The 18,033-nt window shown below is 34.6% G+C and overlaps 1 protein-coding gene across 1 annotated transcript; it reads left to right on the top strand.

The window, feature by feature from the left end:
- Nucleotides 1-916: 916 nt before the first annotated feature.
- On the top strand, nucleotides 917-14,548 carry LOC137930477 (matrix metalloproteinase-25-like). Its single transcript, XM_068773736.1, has 9 exons — nucleotides 917-1,023; nucleotides 3,321-3,473; nucleotides 4,138-4,241; nucleotides 6,137-6,298; nucleotides 7,228-7,502; nucleotides 7,822-8,012; nucleotides 10,650-10,794; nucleotides 12,841-13,098; nucleotides 14,289-14,548. Exons 1-9 carry the CDS (start codon nucleotides 925-927, stop codon nucleotides 14,438-14,440), a joined length of 1,539 nt encoding a protein of 512 aa, XP_068629837.1. The 5' UTR covers nucleotides 917-924; the 3' UTR covers nucleotides 14,441-14,548.
- Nucleotides 14,549-18,033: the final 3,485 nt, after the last annotated feature.

Here is an 18,033-nt window from a genome sequence, read left to right as displayed (position 1 = left end):
CAAAGGCTATAAAACAGATATTTATAAACACAGTAGACGGTTTATTGCAGAATAATGCGCAAGCTATGCAAGAGATAAAATGTTTTTGTTAGATTTCTGTTTGATATGTAAAGTGTCTGGAAGACTGCAAGCATCTGACGTCTGTCAAAACCAACTGAATAACACGAGGGACATCGGATGGTGATAGAGGCAGTTCTGAGTTAGGCACCGGGGATGTCGCTGCTCACCAGAGCACTATGTTGGTACTTCTTTCAACTCTTAATAAATTTAACATGTTGGCATAAAATAGAAATAGCGTTTTGTAATACTTTAAAAAAAAAACTAGTCTTCGAACAATGACTGTTGACTAGATAGTTAAAAATAATTAATTTTAATACGTATTTATCGCAATTTTTCAAAACACTACATTATTATTATGTCATCCATTTTTTTTAATGGCCTCCGCTATTGGTAGCCTCTCGTACTACCTATCTGGTGTGGGACAGGGACTTTTGTTTTTTATTTATTTTATTTTTCACAATTTTTTTTTTATTTTCTCACTGTTCTTTCATACTTCATATTATCTTTCATTCATTTCTTTCTTTCCACAATTCCACTATCTTTCCCTTTCGCTCTGTATCGCCTTTCATTCATTCCTCATTACTGTTATATTTTCTTATATTCTATTATTGCTCTATATCAATTTTTTTACTTATATTCTATTATTATTATTACCATGTCATCCATTAAAACCTTTTTTATCTGTAACAAAAAAAACTACACGTACATAAAAAAATTTCGTTCGATAATTAAATAAAAGGCGGGAAATCAAATCGGGAGATCCAAAGGGCGTTTAACCATAATCGTGACAGTTTTATCGCGAGTCAAGGGTCAAATGACGTCTCTGCGCGGGCGCACGATTCTCTGCTCTCTTTGTTCGCGACCATGGACGGTAGGCTGGTGTTGTTTTTGTGTCTAGCGTTTGAAATCAGCGTGGAGTCCAACACTATATTTTTGGAAGTACCTGCACCCACACAGGAAGAGGTCAGTCATACAATAACATTACATTTGTTATATAACTTAGGTATAGCATGAGATTCTGTCTTATATTTCTGTAATCATTCAACTTTAAATTATACACTCAAACGTTACCTTGTTTATCATAAACACATCTCTTTTACAATTATGATTTCTTTAACAACATTTAAAACGTGTAGTTTTTAATTTTGTTTAACAAATAATTAATGTTTTAATAATAAATAACTTGTTTGGTTTACAATTGTCGCGTTATTAACAACTTTCGATAGGTTTATGTTTATTTATTTATTTACACATTTTATTGCATTTAGGCATTCTGTACCAATCAAACCAAGGTGGTGCAGTAACAATTTATGACCCGGTGATCAAATGTAATATAAAAACTTAATTGGTCATATAATTACTTACAAATGTATACTTAAATAGAAGGATATAATATATAAAATATATATGTTATTAGACATCATCAGACTTATTTCTTAATTATTTACTGCCGTGTTATAATGTATATATCTGATCTAAAGTCCCCACGTTCCCTACTATGAACGACACCCAATAAAACTTTAAAAAAGGAATTGAAATCATATATTAGTTTTAATTTAGCAAACAATCTTAAATCATGAGATATATTTTTCAAAAGACGACTTACTGAACTACGATAGCTGCAGCAGAAGTTTCGAAAAAATAAAACAATTTACTTATAATTATTTATTCTAAGAAAAAATAACAGATTAAATTTATACGCTAACTAATGTATTTATTAAGATCTATTTCTTATAACAATACTTCTGGTCATCAGCAGTTAGCGCAAGGCATTTTTATGCCTTGAATATTTGGGATAGCATTGCATGGCACGCTGATGCAACGCAAGCATATTCCTTATACAATACGTATGCAACAACTGCGTAATTGCAACAAGTTGTTAACATATAATAATAAATAATGATTGTTAATTATTGTAACATGAGTTATTTTACTTATTTTTATTTCATTCACACGGCTTCCTATGCCATGTATAAGAAGAAACGCCAGTCATATATAGTAAATATTTACTATGGTTTTCATGAGAAAGCTTAAGATTACCCAGAGAGTATTGGAGAGGGTTTTTTTAATGGCCATCTTTATTGAAGGCCCATCGTACTCCATAACACGTGTAAGGTTAAGGATGTTTATTTCCAATAAGCGATTCACACTCTTAATTTATTTCTTCTGTCATACGTCACATTATCATTCATTCTATCTTATCTTCCACTCTTTATCATTCATTACATTCCTTTCTTTCATCTTCTCTCATTCTTCACCTCAGTTCTTAATATTACAGCTATGCTAAGTAACATTTGGTTATTTTACTTCTTTTCTTTATTTTTACAATTATACTCTTATTCTATTTTCTTAAACTAGTACTATACTGCTATATAATAATATTGACTTATACTACTTGCTTACATTATATTGTATTAGTATAGTGGAGAGGGTTATGTTAAGAGTTTCGAATCAGAAAAGATGAGCGTGAAGAGAAGCTTGTCTAAAGTGGCAGTGGGCAGGGTACGCTTGGACAACTGATGGCCAATGGGACCGAAAGGTTGTGTAACGACCATAGCAGGTAGACCAGGCGTGGGTAGTTCCCCCACTTGGTAAATTGGCGACATAGTTATGGTCGCGGGAAATTACTGGATCGTACTGATCTTTGCATGAGGCCTATATCTTGCAGAAGGTGTCTATCGCCCGACAAGAAGAAATATAAGAAATAACTTAAAAATTAGAGTTTACACGTTTCGAGTATTATTCGGGATTTATCGTGTATAATATTTGAGTATATATAAAGTTTTTTATTACAATAACAAAAAAAAAATATATATATATAACTTAAAATACGTAACTTAAAGGTAGATAAATACACAATGAGTATAGAAATATATAGCATGTCAAAATTTTATGATATATCACAAGCTCTTCACTTTAAATCAAGTGAAGGCATTTTGAAAACTTTACACCCTCGTGGAATTTAACAAAAAAAAAGTAGTATTAATTTATTATAAATTATATTTAGTTTCCTTTCTTTTAATTTTTTTTTCTAAAATAAAAGTCCGAGTCCTAGCATAAATTATTTCTTATTACAACATTGGCTACTTTCCAATATATGTCCCGTCAAAATTCGTCCAGCCACAGACAGACAAAAATTTAAAATTATATATTCATTTGCTTGTAGTAAAAAGCGATCATTTTAATATTACAACAGACACTCGAATTTTATTTATTAATATAGATGTTATCTTTTACAATAAAATGATTTTGATCTACAGGTTAAATTTATGACCACGTATGGATATCTACCGAAAGTACAAGGCGATATCGACCTGGCATACACGCCGCAGTCCATCTCTGAGGGTGTGAGGAAGATGCAACAGTTCGCTGGACTTGAGCCGACAGGGAATCTGGACGAAGAGACGAGAAAAGTAATTGAAAAAAAGCACACCTCTTATTAAACTCTTTTTAATTTATCATCAATGTCATCATCATTATTTGACCCATAGGATGTTCGATGATGGTCCCAGGCCTCTTCGAGAGATTTAAAAAAAAACTGTTAGCAAATGGCCTGCACCCAGTGTACACCAATAACTCACTTTGCGTCGTGGTTACGTTCCAAAAAAACACGACGCAAATTGAAACGATCGAATACTGGTGGCCCGCCGACAGCAAAAATAATAATCTCGTACATTCGAAAAATATTGAATTCTATCCCAGAATAAAACAAAAAAAAAATTAATTACCTATACTTCTGGCGGCCGGCCCGCCATCAGTTCATGATTTGCCCGAGTGGCCCCTAGTCTCAATAAGTCTGTGCAACCATGTTTTAAGCTAACGGATCTTCCGCTCCGTGAACTTAGTTCAGATGAAGCTGTAAAAGTCTTAGGGCTACCAGCATCTACTTCCACAGAGATGCAATGCAGTGTATTCCGATATCTTTAATAATTGTGAATGTTCTCCTTGCGGGTGGACGTCCCAGGGTACTCTCCGTGTTATCGGTTCAGAAACTTAAACATTCAAATAATGTCATATAATTTCTCTTTTCTTCTTTCTATTCTTCTATTCAATATATAATATTCTCTATTATTGTAGTTGTTCAGAAAACGGCGTTGTGGTGTTAAGGACATTGAAAGCACTCCTCGGAGTCGCAGATATATCCTCCAACAAGGATGGGGCAGAAAAGCCATAACCTACAGGTGAGTGGTCGTCAAACTTTTTTTAGGGTCAGATGTCGAGGATCCTTTCGATGTACTGCCTTTGTTCATCAGATGGTAAGGAGTTTTGAACTACCTAAGACATTATAGAGATTAATACTTCACAGTGGCGGCTCTAGCTCTTGTAGCGCCCGCGTGCAATGAAACCCTGGCGCCCCCTAGGCCTGACTCCTCCCCCCGTGGCTATAACTATTAACTTTGCCGGTTTGCGGGCCGGTGGTTCAAATACAGTTTCACGAATTCTTCGAAGTCTATCTCGGTGGATGGCTCCCGTTGGCATATTTTATATTTGGCTTCAACGATCAGATTCTCAACCTAATTTTCGGATTATAAGGTGTTTTTATAATCATCTTAGAATAGGGAACAAAGTAAGATAAACAAGAAAAACTTTTAGCGCACTGTGTCTTGGGAATTAAAAGTGTAGGTCAAGTAAGTGCAAAGCACAGAATGATTTTATTTACCGAAACTCTATATTACTACAAAACCCAGAGGCGGCTCTAGCTCGTGTAGTGCCCGTGTGCAATGAGACCCTAGCGCCCCCTAGGTCTGACCCCCCTCCCCGCGGCTATAACTATTAACTTAGCTGTCGTAACGAGAAAGTTTTATCATATTCCAACAAGCTATTTTATAAGTAGATATGTTATGTATGTATTATACAGTATGGTATTATGGTATTATTTACGGCCTTTCTTCTTATGACGGCAGAATAACACTCATTGTTTTTATGCCTATAGCACATATTTGTTGTAAGCGGCGAACCGCGATAGTTCAAGTTTCGTCTTGTGTTTTAAGTTTTATCGACAGCGAAATAGAAGCGAAATTTATCGAATTTCTATTTCGCTGCCCATAGAACTGGTTACCCGTTACTGGTTGGCCCGTGTGCATTGCACACCCTGCACTATAGGTTAAGCCGCCCCTGATACTTTATTTATGCTGCAAACTCTAGTAATTGGGTTCTGTTCCAGAAAATGGCTTCTAAAGGCCGATACGATGTTTATGTAAATTTTAGCAAGACGTACATCTAAACTGTTTTTGCAAAGTGATAGCAAAAAAAGAGTAGCACTATTCTATCAGAGTGATATCATAGCGCTGTTCATGCATAGCGGTCACATAGCCCTATTCGAACATAGTGATCTTGTAGTACTGTTTTATTAGAGTGATACCATAGGCACTGTTCAACAAGAGTGATTATGCAACATGTATTTACAGAGTGATTGTCGTAACATTATCGTTTCAGAGGGATAGTAGCACTGTTCTTATCAAGTGAATACATAGCACTGTTCATGCAGAATGATCACATAGTTCTGTTCTTACCAAGTGAATACATAGCACTGTTCATGCAGAATGATCACATAGTTCTGTTCTTACCAAGTGAATACATAGCACTGTTCATGCAGAATGATCACATAGTTCTGTTCTTACCAAGTGAATACATAGCACTGTTCATGCAGAATGATCACATAGTTCTGTTCTTACCAAGTGAATACATAGCACTGTTCATGCAGAATGATCACATAGTTCTGTTCTTACCAAGTGAATACATAGCACTGTTCATGCAGAATGATCACATAGTTCTGTTCTTACCAGGTGAATACATAGCACTGTTCATGCAGAATGATCACATAGTACTGTCCCTACAGAAGAATCACAGTACTGTTCTTGCAGAATGATCACATAGTTCTGTCCCTACAGAAGAATCACAGCACTGTTCTTGCAGAATGATCAAGGAGCTCTTTCCTTGGAGAATGATCACTTAACTCTATTCATGCAGAATGTACCAATGTTTTTACCAAGTCATATTGGAGTCAGGTTTTAAAGAGAGAGTTATTTTCAGATATCCAAAATAATATTTAAGCGTGAGTATTTTGTGTGCCCAGGGTGCTCAATGGGTCCAGTACCCTGGACAAGGCTCGGGTGCGTACGTTGATGGCGAAAGGGCTCGCGGTTTGGGCTCCCCATGGCAAGCTACGGTTCGAGCAAATAGAACAGGGCCCCGCGGACATACAGGTCTCATTCGCCAGCCGGGAACATGGTGATGGGTAAGTGATATTCTTACTTCTTCTACAGGGTGATCGATTATGGATGTAAATGCCTAAAATTAATGAACTTTTAGTCTTATAAAGAATGTGATAACTATATACAAAAATCAGTAGTTTCTTACATTTTAAAATTAATATTTGCTTACTATTTGTCACAGCCGAGTGATTTTTTTAGCGAACCCTCACTGCTGATCAAATGGCATTTGAAGATTTCGCAGATTTGAAGTGACAGGGCGCAGTGCCCCTAGTCTAGGCCCTCGTTTAAAGTAGCGAAAGCTCGTGGGTTAACAGGGGAGCTCTGACCGGATCTGGAGGCCGCCGTGCAGGTTCAAGGGCTTCTAGCACTCGGCTGCGACTGACACTCGTAGATAATACTCGCTTAATATTCCGACATAAGCCCGAGAGGGCAGAACCTCTTGATGGAAGAACCTATTGCTTGGCTAATATCACTACTACCGCTTTGGAAAGCCTTAGCGCTGGGAGAAGTGGCGAAAGAAACTCCAGCAACTCTTCTGTTTGGTATGCTCTGGGGTTGGCGTCCCCTATGATATATGATCCGACCTCCTTTCCGACGAAAACGGTTGGTTATCGAATGGCGTTGCAGACTGTACCACCAAAAGTTATTGGCTTGACGTATTCCAGTAGAAGTAGATGACTTTATGCAGGGAGATTGGAATTTTATGTATAAGCTTCAAAGCTTTTTGCTGACAACAGAACTATACATATATAAATATATATACCGTTTATAATTTTTATAGCAATGTATATCAACCAACCTGTATATTCTACACGTGCGATTGTAATTGGTCAACAGTTGAAAACCGAAGTAGAAAGTATTGGAAAAAGACTTGAATGAAGGAGCAGTTAATGTGATCATGAGTGAATGTAATGAAGAGAGAGAGTGATCATCAGTAAATGTTTGATGATAGGTTCCCCTTCGACGGACCGGGTCGCGTGGTAGCGCACGCGTTCCCACCTCCCCACGGCGCGATGCACTTCGACGACGACGAGGTTTGGGGCGACGGACCTGACGAAGCGGCTGATGATGACGTCACCGACTTCTTCGCGGTCGCAGTACACGAGATCGGCCACGCGCTCGGTCTCTCACACTCCAACGTCAAGTCTTCCGTCATGTACCCCTACTACCAGGTTCCAGTGGAGAAGCTGCATATGGACGATATCCTCGGCATGCAGGAACTCTACCGTGAGTACTTACTTTTCAAAAAGCATGGCCAAAAATTCATCATCGTCGTTCACAGCTGGACATAAGCCTACCCCATACTTTTCTGGTAGACAGTGACCTTATCTGAGCCATCAGCCCACTTCGGGTTGACGACCTTTGCTGTACTTGCCGGTTCATGATTGGTCCAAAACCTAAAGTGAAGACCCACAACCTGAAGAGTAACATTGGGGATTGAACACCTCCAAGTCTTTAATTTTAGTCACATGATTAATTTGTGAAATGAGGTTATTGTATATATCCAAGGTTGGTGTTATATGGTATAAAAGTATTTTTCTCACAGTCAAGGACGAGCTCTCCAGCTTTAGCGAGATGGAGGGCGGTACAGACAATCCGGTGTTCACGCGATCGTCCCTGGCGCCGCACTTCACGCAGGCCGGCACCAGCGACGAGGAGGATCTTCCAGACCTCTGCCGCACCAACTACCACGCCATACAAGTCATACAGGGGAAGATCTATGTCTTCGAGGAGAAGGTGGGTGTCACATGCGCAGGAAATTTGAGAATTTTCCTCATTGTCTTGGTTTTGCAAAAAGCACGCTAATTCATATTATCTTAGATAAAAAAATTTCCACATTATATTAACTTTCATTTATTTTTCTTTATTCGTTCTGAGTTTAGTACGATCCAAATTAATTTGAAGTTTATATTTATTGTTTTATTATATTTATGATATGTATTATACCTTATTTATTAAAAGTATTTAAGCAATATATATATATATATATATATATATATATATATATATATATATGTATATATATATATATATATATACATATACGTGTGTGTGTATGTGTATGTATGTTTTGTACAACTAAACTACTCGTTATTTATATTTTTACTGTTTCCATACTATGGTTGTCTGTAAGAGATTGCCTTGTGTGATAAGACCGCCCATTGTACTTTTTTGTTTATTATTATGAAACTATTTATATGTTTTCTAGCGTGTACAATAAAGAATATTAAATTATAAATAATCTATTTAGTACCTGGATGACTGAGATTTACGATCGTAATGTCGCGGGTTTAGTTCCCGGAATGTTATTTTGCATTAATTAATTAGGATTGCCAATGTTCAGGTAGCAGTATCCTCTGCGTACCATAATACCATACTGCGATCGCCAACCCCCCTGCCAAGCGAGACAATTATCGTATATCCCCCCCATAGATATCTTGGGGGAGGCCTGGAATCATGACGATCCATATATATTAATGAATCGCGCTTTTAGATTATTTAACGACGCCATTTTGTTTAAAAGTTTGACGAGAAACCACGTGCTTTAGAGACTGACGCATTGATCTCCTGATTTAAAACTCATGTCTACATAACACATTACAGTTTTAAGCAATATCATAGTTTACCATAACAGCCATATCTAATGTATAAAATTCTCGTGTCACGGTGTTCGAACTTGAACTCCTCCGAAACGGCTTGACCGATTTTTACCAAATTTTATATGCGTATTCAGTAGGTATGAGACTAGAGTAGAGTACTATCTATTTTCCATACCCCTAAGTGATAAGGGTGGTCCACCCCTAAATTTTATTTTTAATTTTTTATACAATTTTTTTGGTTTTTATTTTATTATGATACAGCATACAAAAATACATACAAACCTAAATTTTCACCCCTCTACGATCAACCCTTATCTTACATTTGTTAATTAAAAACTTTAATTTTTTTTTGCAAAACATCGTTTGCGGGATCAGCTAGTATATATATATATGTAAAAGTTTCATACAATTGCATTTGTATCGAAGCTGTCTGTCAGTTGAATAACATTTCGATGAATTGATATGGACAGTTTAAAAATACGATTGCATATCCGCAGTTGTAACTGCGTATTATGACACGTGTGGGCGAGCAAGCCGCGGTGTACACACTTCATTGCATGCTTATCAAAGTAAAAATTCAAATATAAATATATACATAGACTTGTATACGGGCTTTATTTACAACATATGCAATGTAAACTTTCGAAATTTAAATAGAAAGTTTTTTTAATATGTTCCATACAGCATCAAATTTTTTGTCATAAACAAAGCGAGACTGTCATTAATTTTACTTTATATAGACGCCCTATACCAATGAACTATATGACGTATATATAAACTAAAATAAATGATTAAATATGGATACAATTAACTATGTAAAATTAATCAGAATCTTATATTTGAGCGCGAAAACCTACAGATAATATTGGAAATATGACACGTTTTTATTTTTTAATAAATATCAAGTGCATAAGATTTAAAAAAAAAAAACAATTAAAAAATGCTATGGATTGTCATTAATAGTAATCTAGAATACAAATCCTTATACAGAGTGATCAATTAAATTTGCAAAAGCTTTAAAAGATACAATTTATAAATCAGTAGTTAGCAAAAAATTTCAAAAGTTTACACCAGAGATGAGCAACCCGCATGCGGCTTTCGAGGCAAGTAAATTTTAATTTATTTTCGTATATTTAAAAAAAAAAGGCTAGAATCAAGACTTTAAAGATAATAAAAATGTCTAATTAGTTGTAAATAGATTGATTACGAACATAAATTACGTTTAGAACATGGTTTGAACCTTGAATATACTTTTTTTTTCATCGCCCACTGTTTTTAAAACTGCGGCCCTCCGACCAAAAAAGGTTGCTCACCCCTGGTATACACCATACCTACTTTATGTAATGCAATCATAGCGATTCGGTTCTCTTTATCACACTCCATTTTGATATCACAAAATAATTTACAATATTTTGGCGCGAAAATAATAAAACACAATGAGCAAACATATAAAATGACAGATTCCAAATTCAAAAGTAGTCATTTGTTTATTTTTTATTATTAGGGAGGTCAGAAAGTAATGTCGTTACTGTTGACATATTTTACAGAAAAATCGATTGATTTGTTACCGTTCCAGCATTGAAAATTTGTACACTAGATGGTAAAAGGTTGTTGATAACGAAGTTGAATATATTGATTAGAAATAAAAACTTGTTAAAAATGTAATTGTATGAATTTAACTTAAGAAAGCGACATTACTTTCCGGTCCGCCTAATGTAACAGTATTTATGGCCAGAGTAAGTACATGTTACGAATTGTTTCTCTTTTATTCCAGTGGGTGTGGGTGCTCTCAGAGCAACAGAAAGTGGACGCGGGCTACCCGAAACCCTTCCACGATGTGTTCATCGGTCTCCCCAAGCGGGTCAAGGACATACACACAGTCTACGAGAAGCTGAACGGAAATATTGTTGTATTCTCAGGTATTTATTCCTTTCCTCATATTAATCAGGATTCTATGTCACCAGAACAGTGGTAGCGGGTAGGTATTGTAGAAAATGTTGTATCATTTAGATCAGAGTTCCCCAAACTTTTTTGTGTCGTAGACGACTTGCCATGTTTTTCTGTGTTGGGTAGACTCCCTACTTACCTGATATTGATTTCCTGTAAATTTCTAACTGTAGGGAAGTTTAGTATTAAAAACTTAAAGTAAAAACACATTTTAATTTATACATTTATTAATTGAATTTAAATTAAAACTACTCAAAATAAAATTTTGTATCTGTTATGTAAAATATACGTAACATAAAATCTTAATATATATAAATCTCCTGTCACAATGTTTATACTCAATGGACTTCTAAACCACTTAACCGATTATAATAAAATTCGCACACCATGTGCAGTTCGATCTAACTTGAGAGATAGGATAGTTTAAATCTCAAATTATAGTCGCAATTTTAATTTATTGCTAATTATTGTCTGTTATTATTTGACAGTCACAATTATCTGTTAACTCCAAATGATTCTAACAGATGTCGATACCTTTCGACTGGGTTGAGTAAGTAATCAATAGATGGCGCTGCTATGGTAAATCTACGAACGTGTCATATAAGCTACATTTTAACAGCATAATTACCACGTGTTGTTGACGCTATAAAATTAATTAAATTTATTTTGTAGTGAACGAAATACCGTATAATTCAATTATTTCCACTTTTTAAATTTTCACAGCAACGCGTGGCCGGGTCAGCTAGTAAACTATAAATAAAATAACATAAGCAACAAGTCAATATTTTTAGTGAGAAGGATGAATCTGATGCTTTAATAATAAATTATCAACATTTGGCGTCAATTTTGTAAGGGTTAATCTTTCCCATTTTCATTTCATGGACCCCCAAAATTTTTTTTTGCTGTCGTATTAAATCGGGCTCCTTTGAAATTTATTTAACGCTGTCTTGTCCGAGTTTGATCACCAACTCGCCTAATGTAGTGATGATGTGATCGAATATGAAACACGCAGACTTAGCAGGTGCTTATTTATTCTAACCTTGAAGACATCTGGGTTATAATTCTCGGGAACCAAGAAGGCCGGCAGGTCGTTCCATGTTGGAACTTTGCAGTTCAGTAAAGATAAGTCCAAACGCTTGGTACGCCTTCAAGATAACATTTTTCTCATTAAAGATACTAAGTTAATATATATTTCTATTCTTTATCAACTTCCACGTTCTTTTTTTCATCAAACAACATCATGAACATATAACGCAGCAACCTTATACTTTTTCTTTCTACAACCATATCTATACAAATAAATTAAATTTGAGTATATTTTTGTAATAAAATAACCGCTTTTTATGCATGCATATGAATATACGGTACATATTTAAAGTAACTACATTTTTAAGTGTGGTTTTTAATTTACATTAAACTTTAAATGGCGTTTCTTTGTTTTCAAGTGTGACAATATGTAAAATATGTCAATATAACCTAAGTACATACTGAAATATAAAAAAAAAACCTTGTGTACAGAAGTAACGCTTTATTATAAGTTTAAGATCAGAAAAAGTGTCTTATACAAACACGAAACATATATTTTTTTAATTTTTGACTCTGTTTGCTAATTGCTAAAAGAAATCAAATTGTTAAAGACTAATCTCTGAAATGGCTGGACCGATTTTGAAGGAAGTTATACTGGCAGGTAGCTAATGTAATAAAGAGTAATTAAAACTACTTTTATTTTAGAGAAATTCTTATAAAATAATAATATACAGCAAGACTACTCTTATAAAATAATAATAATATAGTGCAAGCTACGGGAAGCAAGCGAAGGACAACTAGTACCTAATAACGTACAAGAAAAAAATCCAGCTAAGAGTCGAAGTTTTTCTATCTTAATGCTACACGGAAAGGCGTTGATGTATTGTTTATGTTCATATAAATGAAATTTATTTAGATTTATTTAAGACTATCGCAGGAATAAAACCAGGGACATACGATCGCAAGTCTTAATAATTTCTTGTTTATTCCAGGTGTGAACTATTGGGAGTTCAACTCTAGATTCCGTCTGGTGCGGAGAGGTCGATCCTCTGATTACGGAGTGCCGCGACGTGCAGAACTGACCACTGTCTTCGTGTCCAACTACAACAACAAGACCTACCTCATAGAGGACGAGAGGTATTGGAGGTACGACGAGAGAGTCGGCGCTATGGACCGCGGCTACCCCAGGAGTATGGCCGCTTGGCGTCAGGTGCCCGCACCGGTTGACGCCGCGCTCATTTGGAAAGGAGGTGATTTGTTTTGACGTTATTTTGATCATTGATATAAAATACTGAACCCAGGATCAGGATTTTAAAACGCTGACTAAACAATGGTAACATTAAGTAAGAAAAGGACGCGACAGTTGGCCATAAACCCTTTGTCGTCAGAGACTTCATCGTGTGTAAGTAGCGTAGTAAACTGTGCACATGCCAAACAATTGCCAAGTGAGAAAGGGACCAATATTTAGCCACTTCCGCACATGCAGTAGTAGTCGTGCAACAAAGTGCACCGCCCGCCAGCCCGCTGATAAATGCGTATACGGCAAACAATGCGAATCACACAACCGCCACCGCCAAATTACTCAACACGTGTTTCACCCCTCCACGGGGCATCTTCAGGAATTATGTTACACCGATCAGTGCCAAACACAGAGTGACTGTGACAGTGTGCACTTTATTGCACGACTACCACTGCATGTGCGGAAGTGGCTAAATATTGGTCCTTTTCTTACTTAGGATGAACTTCCGCGAGGTAACGCCTGATTCCATTAAACAATGGTAACATTGTTCTTGTGTTTGTTGGTTTTGTATAACATTGTTGATTGGTCGCAAGGGGCTCGATTCCATCAGAGCCTGGGATCGCTGACCACTGACATTAAAGGCTTCTTGCCCATCAATGATCATCGTATATATCTTCACCAAAGATCGGCATGTCATAAGACTTAGTTACGTAAGACTGGGTCGGGTGAGACTTCAATACTGATTTATAAATAAAAACTGAGATAAAATTTCTAATTAATACAAGTGTTTTCTAAAAATAACAATAATGAAATAGACGCAAGTCAATTAGTAACTAAGTCTCTTATAGCAATGTAATGTGATATTTAAATCTTTGATATCTTTGGAATAACGGAATATGCCTATGTTAGGGAAAGTCTGAACGAAACGCAGAGAATATAGTAATAGATATTGTTAAGAAAGAAAGATAATGAATAATAGAAAATAGGAAGCAAGAATGAAGAAAATTAAATAAAAATTATATATGAAAAAATAATTTTTCTTTGTAAATAAAATCGCTGTATCACATGTATGGGGTAAATGAGCGGTACCTAAGAACGTATCCAGTTACTAGTAAACTTGGTTTTCTGTGGAACTATCTATTCGGTATCGCCATTAAGCTCCGAGAATACTATTGGCTAATATTATATTGTTTATTTCAGACACATACTTCTTCCGCGGTCCACGCTTTTGGCGATTCGATAACAAATTGGTGCAAGCCCACGAATACTACCCGTTGCCCACGGCGCAGATTTGGTTTCCGTGCGAGCCCACGCCGGAAATGGCGAACTACGTCATCAACGAAGAACCATAGATACAAATTATTGGTTAAAAAAAAACAACTAGATAGTTTTTACAGTAGAGTAATAATTAGATAAAACATTTTTAAATTTCAAAATAAAAATTTTAATGTTAATACATGTAAATTAAAGTCGTTATTGATTTTATTATTTATTTACTTCGATAACTTGTGGAAAACATTATGATTGGTTCAAAAATCTAAAAGACGTGATTTCGCCCAATCCATGTCTGTTGATTTGATTACAATCTAGCCCACGGTGGGCGGTGTGCTGCGCACGGGGTTCAAGGGGTTGGTTACGACCCGCACTAGCTCAGGGGAGCTATTAATGTATTACAGTGATTCTCAACCCATGTGCCGCGGCACTTTTGTGTGCCGCGAGATTTTAAAAATGTGCCGCGAAAAATTTAAAATATATATAACACATATACAAAAAAAAATATTCAACGTAAATATTTATATATTGAACCAGCTAATTATATTTAATTTACAAAACGCTTTTCTTAATCCCTAATTATGATAAAGTCATGTTTATGTATTAAAAATTGTCTCAAGTCTACCACACTTGTCTTTTTCCAAATGAGCATGTTGTTTGTGTGATATTTTAAATTTACATGATTTTCCATTGTAATACTAATCTACCCTTTGTAAAATTAGAAAAGTATTTGATTCGTATCCTTATTAATTTGTTGGCATGTAGTTTCGATAAAAAAATAGGAGGTATATTGACTTTGCAATGCACGTATTCTTTGATTTACAATATCTAAGACTTTTCAGATTTTATTCCATTCGATGAATATTTCTGTAATTAAAAAAGTTTGCTGTTTATATCTAAAAAAATCCCGAGGTTTGCTGCTAAATTGTTTCACGAATACAATGGCAGCAATTATTTAAATAAAATTCGATTTTATGCATTAAAAATTGTATTTGTGTGAAAGTTATATAACTTCATAAGGGTTATATTTTTCATTTTCATAAATTACAAATGGTTACAGAATTTGTATATTTATAAATTTAAATTTATATATTCTTCGATTTTTTTGACAGTATTTTTTTTGTTTTTTTCAGACCCCTTAAAAATGGACAAATGGATAAAGAAAAAAAAGAATAATGATGATGATGATGCAAGTAACAATAATGATGACATATACGACCAAAGTAATGAGTGTTCCTCTGTTTTAAGTGAAAATAGTTCTATTTTAAAAAAGTATATAATTCCTAGAAAATATAACGACAATTTTTTAAGATTTGGATTCACCTCATCGTTAGAAAATAACATAGTAGTCCCAGAATGTATTATATGCAATTTAAAATTATCAAATAGTGCTATGGTTCCTAGCAAACTTCTTCGTCACTTGGTTACCAATCATCCCTCTTTATCAACCAAAGATAAGAACTATTTTAAAACGTATCTTTCAACAAAAGTAAAACAAGGAAAAAATTTTAAAAAACAATTTTGTGTGTCCGAAAAAGCTCAGTTTGCTTCTTATGAAATCGCGGAATTGATCGCAGTAAAATTGAAGCCCCATAATTTAGCAGAAGAAATTATATTACCTGCTTGCCGTAAAATAGTCAAAACGATGATTGGTGAATCAGCCGATGTTGAAATTTCCAAAATACCCCTTTCTAATGACACTATACATCGCAGGATAAAAGATCTCTATCAGAAAATATCGAGCAGAATACTACAAAAAATCTTCAAAATTCCTTTTTTGCAATACAAATAGATGAAACCACCGACATCACAGGAAATTCTCAGTTAATTGCATTTGTTAGATTTATCTATGAAGATGATATTATAAATCAATTTTTATGTTGTCGGGAGCTGTCAAATTTTACAACCGGGAAAAATATTTTTGAAGTAATTAATTCATATCTAGAAAAAACAAATGTCTCTTGGAATTTTTGTATTGGAATTTGCACAGATGGTGCACCCTCAATGACCGGGCATATTAAAGGATTTGTATCTTATGTAAAAGAATTGAATCAAAATATAATAGTTACACATTGTTTTTTGCATAGAGAAGCTCTTATAACAAAGTTCCTGTCACCAGATTTAAAGATAGTTTTGGAGCAATGTGTTAAAATGGTAAATTACATAAAATCAAGACCATTGAAAAACAGATTATTCAAGGAACTATGTAAAGCAATGGAGTCCAAGTATGAATCTTTGCTACTCCATACTGAAGTAAGATGGCTATCCAGAGGAAAAGTCTTATCTCGGGTTTTAAAATTAAAAAAGGAAATGAAAGCTTTTTTTGAACAAAATAATAATATTGAATTTGTTGAAATATTAGAAGATTTAACATGGACAACGAAACTTGCTTATTTGTCAGATATTTTTGTCATTTTTAACAGTATTAATTCAAGTATGCAAGGTTCAAATGAAAATATTTTAAATTCAACTGATAAGTTGGTGGGGTTAAAAAGACAAATTTCTTTATGGAAAAAGAAAGCCCAAGAAGGTAATTTAGAAAAGTTCGAATCAGTTCCTAAAGACGGGTATAAAATTATTAAACAAATTGTTCTTGATCATTTGACAACATTAGAGGAGAGAATTGTTTATTATTTCCCGGAATTGGATATTAATAAGTTTGATTGGGTTCGTAACCCATTTCTAATTACGGACACTGCTGTATTTGAGTTAACTTTAAATGAAGAAGAAGAGCTTATTTTGCTTTCAACTAATCGAGATTTAATTTTAAAACATTCTGAAGAATCACTTAATACATTTTGGATAAAAATCAGATGCATCTATCCACTTTTATCTAGAAAAGCTTTAAATATTCTATTACAATTTTCCACATCTTATTTGTGCGAATTCGGATTTTCAGCATTAGCCAATATTAAAACTAAAAAAAGATCAAGGTTGTTAAATGTAGAAGACGATATGAGAGTAGCATTGTCATTTTTACGACCAAATATAAATGAAATTATCGAAAAACATCAAGCTCAAATTTCTCATTAAAGTAGTTTAGTTAATTAGCTTTTAATTTTATATCGTTAAGAAAACTGGCCATTTTGTTGTATTTTTAGATTATTTACATATAATACAATTTTTATGGTTCTTTTTATTCAGTTTGTCATGCCAACAAAAAAACTTCTGTTGGTTTTTTTTCTTTATGTGCCGCCAGATTTCAGAATAGTTAAAAATGTGCCGCAGGTGAAAAAAGGTTGAGAACCACTGATGTATTACTATAGAGTGGATTACTATGATTGTTAATCATTTTATTCAAACGACCTCCACAACTGGACATACGCCTCCCCATGTTTCCCATCAGACCGCTTGGAAGCCATCTGCATCCAGTGTCTTAAAATCACCTTAACAAGATTGTGTCTTATTATTATTGAATCATACAATTATTTAATCCGTAATTTCTGAATGGTTCACTTCAACTGGTCAATGTGGATACAGCTTTCTAATTATAATCTTATTAGTCAAGGGGCGTGGCCTAGTAACAATTGAGTCATTATTTTCTTATAACATTCAATGTTAAGAAGGTTCCAGACGCACCTTGAGATTTATTTTTGACGGCCATTATATACATGTACGTAGTTGGAATAAGTGTACGATGAAACTTCTAGAATTTCATCAAAATGGCTTCCAA

The sequence above is a fragment of the Battus philenor genome, unplaced genomic scaffold (genome assembly GCF_028537555.1).
Source record: "Battus philenor isolate CCGP_79_NKW_IND1 unplaced genomic scaffold, ilBatPhil1.0.hap1 SCAF_6, whole genome shotgun sequence".
Classification (NCBI taxonomy): domain Eukaryota; kingdom Metazoa; phylum Arthropoda; class Insecta; order Lepidoptera; family Papilionidae; genus Battus; species Battus philenor.
This window is presented reverse-complemented; position numbering and strand designations above follow the sequence as displayed.

Bases quoted from the DNA above. Each gene is read 5' to 3' on its own strand.
- LOC137930477 (XM_068773736.1), top strand. From the start codon at position 925: ATGGACGGTAGGCTGGTGTTGTTTTTGTGTCTAGCGTTTGAAATCAGC. The intron at 1,024-3,320 runs GTCAGTCATACA...TTTGATCTACAG, and splicing joins CTGCACCCACACAGGAAGAG to GTTAAATTTATGACCACGTA. The intron at 10,795-12,840 runs GTATTTATTCCT...TGTTTATTCCAG, and splicing joins AAATATTGTTGTATTCTCAG to GTGTGAACTATTGGGAGTTC.